The 12,001-nt window shown below is 41.8% G+C and overlaps 1 protein-coding gene across 1 annotated transcript in view; it reads right to left on the bottom strand.

Annotated features, from left to right (window-relative positions):
- Window positions 1-12,001, bottom strand: part of vat1 (vesicle amine transport 1) — a 48,547-nt gene that overhangs the window by 11,375 nt on the left and 25,171 nt on the right. The window contains exon 3 of the mRNA XM_015948876.3: window positions 397-567. Coding sequence (XP_015804362.1) covers window positions 397-567 — 171 coding nt within the window. The remainder of the gene's footprint in view (window positions 1-396; window positions 568-12,001) is intronic.

Here is a 12,001-nt window from a genome sequence, read left to right on the forward strand (position 1 = left end):
ATAAACAGAAACATGGCAAAGGTTAACAAGCACAGCAGGAACCGGACTTTGTTTCATTCACTAAAGAAGCGAATCGTTTTTGTGAATTATCAGCAGCAAATCCAGCAACACGAAACTTTGTTGCTACTGTTTGGAGAAAGGACGTTCGCTTGGTGGGAAAAGGATTCCTATGCACTGCTGGTCTGGTGCAAACGTCAGCCAGCTCTGCTGAGACAATCTGTAAGAAAACATATCGCCTGAATTCAGCACTGATCTGTGGTAGTTTTGTTTCTGTCCAACGAGGATCTGTTGATCTAAACCATGCAGAACCGACACGCGTGTGATTTATTTTTTAATCGTGTTCTTGTGCAAACAAAAGCCAAATGCAAGATGCTTTCCCACTGAAAGCTTTCAAACCTTTCGGGCTTATCTTGCGGACTTCCTCGACGTAGTCCTTGGTGCGGTAGTCGATGGCATGCGTGACTCCTCCCTGAGTGATGGTCTCATGTTTGCTGGCTGACGCGGTGCCAAACACCGTCACGTCTTTCACCGTCTTGCACAGCTGAGTGGCAGCAATCCCCACTCCACCTGAAGGAAACACAGAAGTTCTCATGTTAGGCTTTTCATATATTTGAGAGGAACTGTGGGTGGGGCTGCTTCATTTCCCTCTGGGATTAATAAAGTGTCTTTGAACTGAAAATAAATCTATATTGTGTTGATGAATGTTGAAATCCTGGTTACTCTGAGATGCTAAATGTCGTATTTCTCAGCAGTACAGATCCTTAAAATGGCCGTATCGAAGGTTAAAACTTTGTTGTCCACGCTATTAACTTATGCATTTTAAATGAAAACCTACCAACTAGAGGTCGAACAATATTGGTTTCTTTAATGTTGACACAATGCTGATATGTAGGAGACACGGTCAACCGATGGCCGATATGTACTGCCGATTCTTATAGACCAATTTTTGTGACCGATATCTCGACATTTTCTACCTAATTTTAATGCTAAATGTTGTATTTCTCAGCAGTAAAGATCATTAAAATGACCGTATCGAAGGTTAAAACCTGTAATCTCTTTACCAGTTTCTTATAAACGTATTCATTTTAAATGAAAACCTGCTGACATGTTAAACTTGATCATCAATATATTTTCTTTTCTTGAAATCATAAAGTTGTTGTAGCAGATTTAGATTCTGTTAACACTTTTAGGAGACAGCATTTACTAAATCAAAACTGAAAACCTTCATGTATTCATCAGCCTTTGAACAACTGTTTTTTATGCTGCACCTTCTATGGTAAATGGTATATGGCTTGTATTTGATAGCGCCTTCTAGAGTCCTGGAACCCCCCAAGGCGCTTTACAACACAATCAGTCATTCACCCATTCACACACATTCATACACAGGTGGGGATGAGCTACGATGTAGCCACAGCTGCCCTGGGGCGCACTGACAGAGGCGAGGCTGCCGAGCACTGGCACCACCGGTCCCTTCGACCACCACCAGCAGGCAACGTGGGTTAAGTGTCTTGCCCAAGGACACAACGACAGCGACAGACTGAGCGGGACTCGAACCTGCAACCACTCCGATTATGGGGCGAGCACTTAACTCCTGTGCCACCGTCGCCCACATTCTGCATTGTAACAGCTCACCCTTTAACTTGGTCTTTTTTCCGACTCTTAAATCTGAAAAGAATTTAGGTTTTAAATTTGATCTAAATTTATTTGCATATTTTAATCGTGCTGTCACTTTGACTTTAATGTTTCAGCTATTCTCGCTAATGGAAAGCACATCGATTCGCCTCTGTGTATGAAATGTGCACACAAAGCAGCCTTGCTTTGCATAAAGGACGTCAGCCAAGTTCACATATAATATCATTTACGGTGACAGACAGTGCTGCAGAGTGTTGGGTAAAACAGAGAACAGCTGCTACAGTGTGTGTGATCCACATGCTGCTGGTGTGTTATTCTTGCATTTTTTAAAACACAATGACACAGACGTTAAATCAATCAGAAGGCATAAATCAATTAAAGAAAAGAAGATTGCAATTTTTTTTAATTTGTAGAGTTTTAAGTGATTTGGTGTTTTGTGATAATTAAAGTGACAGTGTGTATTTTTTCTGGCAATAGGGGGCAGTAGATACCTAAATTGTTGCAAGCAAGCAATATTTTTGTGTTGGAGTAAGACCTTATCAACGGACACCATTAGAGTCAAAAAGCCGCGGGGAGTGCAAACTTTAGCAAAAATAACGAGCACATCAGACTGCCTTTCATCACTGGCAACAAGCGAAGAGGTAAATGTGTCAAACAACAACTTTTAAGAATGATGAAAGTTTTGTAACCGTTTGTTACAAATCAGCAAATGTATTTTGTCTTCATGGGCTCCCGTAGAAGGAAACATGGCATCTAATATGGCGTCGCCCAGAGACTTAGACCTGCTCCCGTGTATTTTAGACCTGATATTTATGGTTAAATAATACAAAGTTGTCAATATTTCTCAACCACTGGGCATCATTTCATTAATTTTCAACAACATTTTGACAGAAATGAATGGTAAAAACTACACATTGTCTCTTTAAGTTAAACATTTGAGCAGCTCTACTTAAGAGCAAGAAAGGTGGACAGGGATTACGTTTTAGGCATAAAAAAAGGAAGCTTGACATTAATTCCCATTGGCCCTGTTTTCAGTGGCAGGTAAATGCGATTTGCATTATTTATTGTGCCAAACAACCAAGTCAGTCACACAGTGGATGTGTTTGCTCAGGGGTATGTAAGAAACACATTAAACACAATCACATTAACCCCAGCTGGCCCGGGGGAAATAAACACCCACACAAAGACACCATGATGCATGCATCCAACTCCAGAGAAAGTCATCATTGTCATTCTTTAATGAATCCAATTTCATTTGGCTGCATTTTTAAAATGATCTCAAATTTCACAAGGAATTTAGGACATAAGGGTCGTGCGATGCTGAATCACTAATTGAATCACAGCAACTTTGTTTGTGGCTTAAAATATGAAGCAGAAATGTTGGATGCCAGTGTTTCTGTTTGTGTGCATTTTTGTGGCGAATGCCTGCGCCTGTGTTTGCTGAAGGAGCCGGTGCGAGAAGTAATAGGTGACTGATAAGCAGTGGCTTGTTTGAAATGGAGGCTGACTGGAGAACTGGAGCTGAAAGGCATCCATAAAGGTCATCCATGGCTGACCAAGTAAAGAGCACGTTTGTTCTGATAGTGTAGGGAAAAAAAAGCAACAGATGCATTCAAACATTTATTCTTAATGGTATAGCTCACATTACTCATTTGTTTGCACACACCAGACTGGAAATCATTTGTGATGATTTGCTTTGCTTTTTTGTGCATTTGACATTTTGTTAGTCTGGTGCACAAAACAAAAGATGCTGTAACGCTGGTGCACCTCTGTGTCTCCTCGCATGAGCATAAAAATGTTTCTGAACCAGTGAACCTGTCCAACAACAGCATCCAGGTCGCTTTTCTCTGTGAATGCAGGAACACGCAGAGACAACTATTATTGTTATATAAACAAACTGTGATCTGATGACGAGATTAAAACGATTACTGTGCAAAAGTTGAAAAGAAAATATTTCCGTGATAGTTTGAGCTCATGTGAGATGAACATGCCAGCATGCACGGCTGTCATCCCGCCCACTGACCGGGATGATAAAGCTGATGGGAAAACAAATTCAAGGCTGTTGCTGTTGGATATGAGTGCTGTCGTGGTTGCGTTATACCAGCAACCATCTCTTCTTGCTCTCAGTGAGAAACCAAGTTTGTGTTGCCAAGGTAACCTCAGCCAAATTGCCAGCAACGACTGAGCAAAGGGATCCATTTTGTTTCATTGACTGCTCTTCCTCTGGACACGTATGAATCGTTTAGCACCGATCACAAGTTTGACACACAGTCTTGTCTCAGAGTCGCTGGACGAAGCTGCAGCGGTGTCGTTTATAAAATAACTCAAAGAGCAGAGGGAAACCAGGGCACACAGATTCCTATTGATCACTAACCTGCGTGCATCATTTAACACAAACACCTGAAAGACGCAGAATGAAAACCGGAAAAAGGTGAGAGGTGTTGAATATGCATGGTCAGAGTGGGAGGTTTGACATAGTAGCAGCCGTCACAAACAGGTGTTAAAAATGTCCAACAGGGTGATGCATCCATTAATCTCATATGCTCACAAGCACACACTCACAAATTAATATTTAACCACAGCAGCTGTCATAAACTCAGTGATTTTCCGTCTAAAGCAGCTCGATGGAAGAAAGGAGCTTCGTATGGGGCGCCGACTGCAAAGTAAGGCACTAAAAATGAACAGATATACTGGGCCACATTTAGCTTAAAATATTTAGATTCAAATCTAAATAAAAACTTTTTAACAAAGATGTTTTGAATCAAATTTAAGTATGTTAAAATACATGTAAGTGTTTAAAACTGTAAGGAAAAATAAGGTGGTTTGAAACTAAATATGAAGCTAAGAGGCAAATGAAGATCAGGGTAAAAGTGAAGTCGCATTGAAGTTTTTAAGTTCAAAGTTTAGTTCTAAATCCTCAAATATATGTTAACATTTGGACATTTAGATGCAACTTTAATTTACTTATATTTGATCCTAAACCTTAAAACTTAACTTCATATTTAGATGTGATTCTAAATATTTATTTTTTTAACTTTATAAATGAAGCAATATTCAACCATACCACTGTGGTGGTCATGACAAATGAGGTGAGGAAGTAATTTAACATGTTTGCTAATTTTTATTCCTGTAAAAAGCTAAACACAACAAAATGTTAGCATTAAAATTTAGCAGCTATCTCCTGTAACGGAATGAAATGACTGTTTCCCTCTCCTCTGACACAGAACCAGTCTGCATGAGATACGGTCTCAAGGTCTCATGCATTTGTTATAAACAGCTTCTTTCCAGCTCAACAGAAGAATGAAGAATGGACTCTCTCTTTTTAATTTATCAAAGAACTCTATTTTAAAAAGCTAATCCAGCAAAATGTTAGTCAATAAATAAGATGTGACCAATCTGTGAAATCAAAGTATTAATTACTTCATTATAATCCTATAGAATATAATAAGTAATATGACTTTAAATGTTCCACTAGGACTGATCTCACGTAGCGTTAAAAGACATGACACATGGCTTTCACTCCAATCAGAATCTGACAGATCTGACGGCGGCGTGGTTTTGGTGGTGTTTGGTGAATCTGTCATCTTTTCATTCGACCATGAACCAAAACATCCGAAGTATAAAACTATGCCCACGTCATCTTTAATGCCAGTTCAAAGCGTTCTAGAGAAGTTGTCGGAGTGGCCAATCCGTAACTTTCCTCTTGAGCCAAAAGAACCAACAACAAGCTGGATAAAATCTGTTGCTGTTCCACCTGCTGCAACGGTTCCTTTCAGAATAAAAGCTGAACCATCACGACCCAGGTTTGGGTCTCGCTAGACGCCAACAAAATTGTCGTGACCCGGAAGTATCTCAAGACTGGTCTGGTCGCCAACCGCTGCTTTTCCTACCGGCTTCGGTTCCAGAGAAGGTCAAGCTGGACCTCGACATTCCTGATCTAGACGGGAACTTCCGCTAAGGGTATGTAGACCGACAAAATGGCGTCGAATGTGTTTGTGAATCTTCTAACCAAAGCTTAGCGCGAAGACATCATCTTCAGTTCCCATCAGAACTAATTGCTTCTTCGGATTTGCTGGTTCTGAACAACATTCCACATCACACCATTCTCCGTCTCATCCACCTTAGTTACACCATACATTTAGTGTTAAAGTTAGTCTAGTTTAGTTTGTTTTTAATAAATCTTTAAACTTTAAACTTGACTCTCTCTCTTCTGTTGTCTCTGAGTGAATACGAAGCTGTTATCTAATCCCTGCAATAAAAAGGTCCAGTCTTCTGGTTAAACAGTACCTACAGATCCATAAGGTTGATTTCATATTTCCTATGGAATCCTACGCCTTGTGGCTTATTAAATAACATGGAATTTAAATCAGTACACTCCTCATATGTTACTTTACAGTTATTTTGCTCATTTCAAAGAAATTCATTTAATTTAGTCAAAGTCAAAGAATTTTAAATCCCATGGGAAAGAGCTCCTGATCCCCATCACAAGACCGCTGACCTACGCCAAGAATCCCCTCCTTCACAGCCCCCACATCAGATCTCACACACACACATGCATGTATGCACACATACACACATGCACACATACAAAGGAGAGGAGTTACAGCCCTGAACATTCTCATAACAACAGTTTTTCCTCAGCCTGGCAAGCCAGACTATACATGTGAATATGTAGCCCACTTTGCAAAGCAAGAATGTGGTCTAGTTCACTAGGCTAGTTTTTCCTACTTATCTTTACAAAAATTCTAAATAATAAAAGATTAACCTTGAGTTTCTTTGCTTTTCTGACATAAACTACCCCCAAAATGCTTAAAATCACTTTTGTGCCCCTTAGGATCAGCCACAGACACTTAACGAAGAGAAAGCAGCTTTAGCAAATTCTTGCTGCTAATTGCATTTTGTTCACCTCAAAATTCAATTTAAGTGTTTACACTTAGAAATAAGAGCAATCCCCTAAAAACATCCACCCAACTGTGCTGTTTCACTCTCAGCTCTGGGAAACGGAACACAGCAGGGTTTTGTCTTGCTCTCTGAATCCTTACATTCTCACATTTTGGCACAAATTGCACTTGGCCTCCGTAACACGGCTGTTAGGAGCAAAGAGGAATTTCCCCCCAAAACACAGCGGACTCCACATTGATACCGAGGTCACTCTTATTGCTCCACGCCCAGTCGTTCAACAAAAAGGGCGGGGACGTGAGAAATGAATGCCATGTATTAAATCCTGTCAATCAAGTGTTAAAGAAATAATATTGCTGAGTTTATTGCCTAAATAAATATAATCTCACACCACGGGGGCTGTCCGATCTCAGGTGTTGCCATGTAGTTACTGTCAACACGACCGGTCCCTCATCTCGGAGCGCTCTGTTGGTTTTTTCTTGGATTTCTCCGACATTTTCTTCTAGGAGCCGTATCTCTCCTAACCTTAGGTTGTGGTGGTGGCTTACGAAGAAGGAAACAAAAACATGAAACCAAGACGCTTTTAGCCAAACTCAATAGAAATATTTAACACATTCTCACTTCCAGCGCGTCAAAAACAAACGCTTGGTCAGCCACCCTCCACGTCAGACCCCAGACGCCAAAAGTGCCCTTTTTTGTTACTTATGTGCGAAAAGGGGTTTCCCCTTTTCTGGCTGCAGATCCCAATGCAGCGTGAACCTGACGTGATGGGATGTCCGCTGATGCGGCACCGAACCAGCTCATTTAACTGCACCTAAACCTTAACGTTTCACTATTTATAACCTTCCCCTCACCCTCATCCTAACCTCAACCCTCTTGCTACCTAAAACGTTACTCTCACTGTGATCAAGCGTTTGTTTCCCATGCATTCTGACTGTGAATTTCCGTATTTGCCGCCCAAGAGGAACGTTAGAACATACGATCTGGCGAGGGGGAGGTTACAAATACCCTCTACTTTTAACCTCCACCATGGTAGTTGACCCCCCCCCCCCCACCCCCCCACGTTGCCTCGGTCCAAACTCGACCAATGACGAGGCGGCTCCCGCCGTTCACTTCATAGAGCCGGCTTTTAGAGCGACCGACACATCACTAACGTATTCGCTAGCAAGACGGTTAAGGTTAGGATAGGGGTGAGGGGAAGGTTAAATAAGAGGTAGGTATGGGTACCTTTGACATTTGAATCGATTCTGTACTAATTCCCGGTACCTAGGAATCGATACCGGTACTTAACGGTACCAATTTTCGATACTTTTGAGTGTTTATTATTTTAATTCTCTTTTATAATTAAATATATATTTTTCTCAATGTATAACAATATTTAATAAATATCACGATAAATATCATACAACTGTTTGTATTTTAACATCGTCCTTGTAGTTTTATAAGCCGATAATTAAACTGAAGCAAACATCTTTACTGTGAACTAAATTTACTGTGTATCTTCATTACTTTTACCGACCTTTTTCATTTGATTTTTCCTACTGGGAAGTTAGAATTTCCGAGGAGAAAGCGAACGCACCATTAGCTGATAACAATGGTGGCATAGGAAGCAAACATATCAAGCTAACGTTATCTTAAACAGTTTATTTAACTGTTGGAGCAGATCAAAACAATGATGCCTCACACTTAGATCGTTGTCGCTGGTTTCATCTTCACCCATTCACCCGTCACATTTAGTAAAGTGAAGCCAAACTTTAGAGCGCGTTCATGTTCTTCTAGTCGGAAATTCGGAGTTCCAAGGAGAAAGCGAACGCACCATTAGCGAAATGGAAGCTAACCTAACAAGCTAACGTTATCTTAAACATTTTATTTACCTACCGGAGCAGATTAAGATGAGGATGTCTCACTTAGATCGTTGTCGCTGGTTTCATCATCACCCAGTTACCCATCACATTTAGTGAAGTGGACCCAAGCTTTAGCGTGCGTTCTTTCTACCATGCTGCTCTGTTTACAACTGGCTCGCAGCGACCGACGACATAACGCTCTTGCGCATGCGCAGCTGTCTTGGCAAGTTCTCGTTATGAACGACCGGTACCGAAACGAGGCACTGTTTCAAATGACGGTAATCGGAGCTCGGTCGGTACTATGGAATTCGGTCGGTACCTTAAAAAGTACCGAATTCGGTACCCATCCCTAATAAGAAGATAAGGTTAGGGTGAGGTACAATGAGCTTGTTTGGTGCCCTGGCTGCGGACATCCCATCGCGTCAGTTTCACGCTGCATTGGGATCTGCAGCCAGAAAAGGGAAAAAACCCTTTTCACACATAAGTAACGAAAAAGGGCACTTTTGGCGTCAGGGGTCTGATGCGGAGGGTGGCTGCCCAAGTAAATGAGCCTTTCATATCTGTGTTTGAAGCTGTAACTCAGGTCAGATGGGATAACAGAGAAAGGAGTCGTGGTTGTATGTTTGTGAGCGTGTACTTTTGAGGTATTACTCTGCGTTATGTAACCTCGCTGTTTCTCTGGGATGGCCGTGTGAGCGCGGGCTTGAAAAGCAGTTTAACGGGTGCTCTCTCTCTTTTCCTCCCTCGCTCTCTGACGGTGAGTTTCATAGAGGAAACCCATTTTTAGTTACTGTAAGTGAAGGCAGGCCGTGCCACTTCCCGAGTTAGTACGCTCACAAATCAATAAATACAGCCTAGATCACGATCCTCTAAAACGTTCCTCTCTGAACCTGGCTGCAGAATGAACACACACACACACACACACACACACACACACACACACACACACACACACACACACACACACACACACACACACACACACACACACACACACACACACACACACACACACACACACACACACACACACACAAACAGGTGTCCTAACTTCACATGCACCTGTGACTGTGGCGGGGGTAAGTGGGGGTTATTTGTCAACGGCTGCAGCGATGAAAGTGTGAACGAGCTTCATGATTGGCGGGGTGGGTTGGAGGTTGCCCTGGTTTATTTCCACTATCAGCGCAGCTGATCAGCCGCTGGCAACGCCAGGCTGGCAAAACGCAGAGACGGTTCAGCTACGCAGACCAGACTCCCGCGCTCAGTGGTCAGACTGAATTAGCATTCTCTGAAGTAGGGTAAGACCTCCTGAACAGTCAGATTGAGTGGAGAGGAAATCGTTTTTACAGCTTTTATCACAGCTAAAAAAAAAACAAAAACAAAAAACTCCCTGGAGATGTAAACACAAAGATCTAATGCTTAAACAGCAAGGGAATAAATAATGAATGAGAACAAAAGTTTGTGAAGGAGTCTAGTGAGATAGATACAAGACATGCAAAAGTGCATTGGTTTAGTTTTAATTATGTTATTTTCTTCCCAGTAGAAGATTTCTAATCATTCACGCTCAAAAACACTGTTCAGCTTGTCATTTTCTATCCCGTCTGCAAGATGCTGTACACTCAGAACAGATCCGCCCGAGGCCCTGCCTGCAGGTTTGACAGCGCTCATGAATATCTACATGAGGGTGAGATTCTCGTTCAGACACCTGTTTCTACCACTCCCAAGAATTTTAATTCATTTGTAGGAAGGTTGTGGCATCATCTTTTTGAACCTCTAATTAGCTCGAACACAAGTTGCTTTTCTATGCTCTGCAGAGTGGACGCAGCAAAGTGACAGCTGAAGGTAAGGTTTTAGAATGAAACTGGCCTTTACGACTAGTGCCTCCGCTCTGCAGATTACCATTAACAAGGATGTAAGCCTCCAGCTGGGATCACACACAGCAGCTGGAAAACCCTTGACTTGAGCTAATCCTTAGTGTAACCCATTGACATAAATATATATATATATATATATATATATATATATATATATATATATATATATATATATAAATATAAATATATATATAACCTGTATATATAATGATCAGGTGTAACCTGATAACTCTGTCCAAATCCCAGGCACTTCTGCAAAAACATGCTTCACAAGAGTGAAGGTTAAGGGAAGAATGAACTCTAAAGCACTAATGCTGCTTTATGAGAGGAGCCAAAGCCTAACCCGTACCACGACGCTGTTGGCAGTTCTGTCATGATTTTGGTCTATTTTCTTAGTCCGCAGCATTAAAATCAGAATAAACCAAGATGCAAATTCTAGTTTCATCTGGACATGACACACAAAAAATCGTTTCATTTTTACATTTTTCACAGTTCTAGTTTTATTCATTTAAGGAAATTAATAAATATTTTATATGCTTTGTGAGGACTGAAGCTAAGGGTCGACTTCATGGAAAAAATTGGGACTTATGAAATATGATATTTCTACGGGAAGTTTTTTTCAGTGTTTTTTGCGCACAAGGAGTAGAAACGCTGTAAAAGTGAAAGGGATCATGAGCGGTACATGTGACCATCAGAGCCTTCTGTCACTCTTTTAAAATCATTATAATCTGATTTCTAGTTTTTCTGAGGCCTTTCATTCCTTCAGCATCTCAGTCTACTCTGCTTCTCACTGGTTTGCTGTCAGGGAGTGAGAGACATAGGTATGAGACTACCACTGTGACTCCAGTTAGCCACTGGTAGTTACCATAGTGACCTAAAGAGAGCAGCTTTAACGTTTCTCTTTTTATACATCAAAATGTAGACAGTCTGTGTCAGATTATTACAAAGCTGATGCTGAAAATCTGGATTTGTAATTTTGATAATTGTTTATGTTTTCTAGTTGATTTCAGATGTTATTTACCAAATTAAAGACCCTTATGTCTCTCAGTAAGGGTGTTTTAAAACTTGCAGTGATGCTGCCAAACAGTCATGAAGTCTTGACCTGAAGGATCCTGAAGGCTCCACCTAATAACATTTTTCATTCCACATCTGCAACACAATGCCGCTTCATGCTGGGCTGCAGTTACTCCGGAGCTAATAGCTAACCCAGAAGTGGACGTCATCCTAACCCAGGGTCTCCAAATGTATGCAGGAATGCACAGCGTGGGTGTGGTGGCCAGTTGGCTGGCTGGACCTCTTGAACATTAGGACCGGTTCAGGGAGAGGTCAGAGGAAAAGCAGTTGGCCGAGTACAGTGGAAGGCCCACGAGATACGTCCAAATGTCATTCTGCTTCCCCCTCCGCCCAGGGCCCTCAGGAGAAAACAAAAGGGGAAAACGTGCGTACGCTCCCAGACGACGAGGGCTGCGGCGTGGATATGGCGAGGTCATGCGGAGGGAGACGAGGTTACGGAGGGATGAGGGGGAGGAGGACGGCGGAGGATGCAGATGTGCGATGCGGTGGAGAGGAGAGGCACGATGGGAGGAAATACAAGAAGCTATTGTTTGGAGAGAAAAGACAGGAGAGGAGCCACGAGAGAGGCAGCTGAGGATTATTCACCAGGGTTTCTGCGCTCTCACACACACAAACCAGTCGGACATTCTCAGCTGGTCACCTGATCCCGTTGAGTAGAAGGTCATTCTACCTCTGAGG

This window comes from Nothobranchius furzeri, chromosome 5 (genome assembly GCF_043380555.1).
Source record: "Nothobranchius furzeri strain GRZ-AD chromosome 5, NfurGRZ-RIMD1, whole genome shotgun sequence".
In the NCBI taxonomy this organism is placed as follows: Eukaryota; Metazoa; Chordata; class Actinopteri; order Cyprinodontiformes; family Nothobranchiidae; genus Nothobranchius; species Nothobranchius furzeri.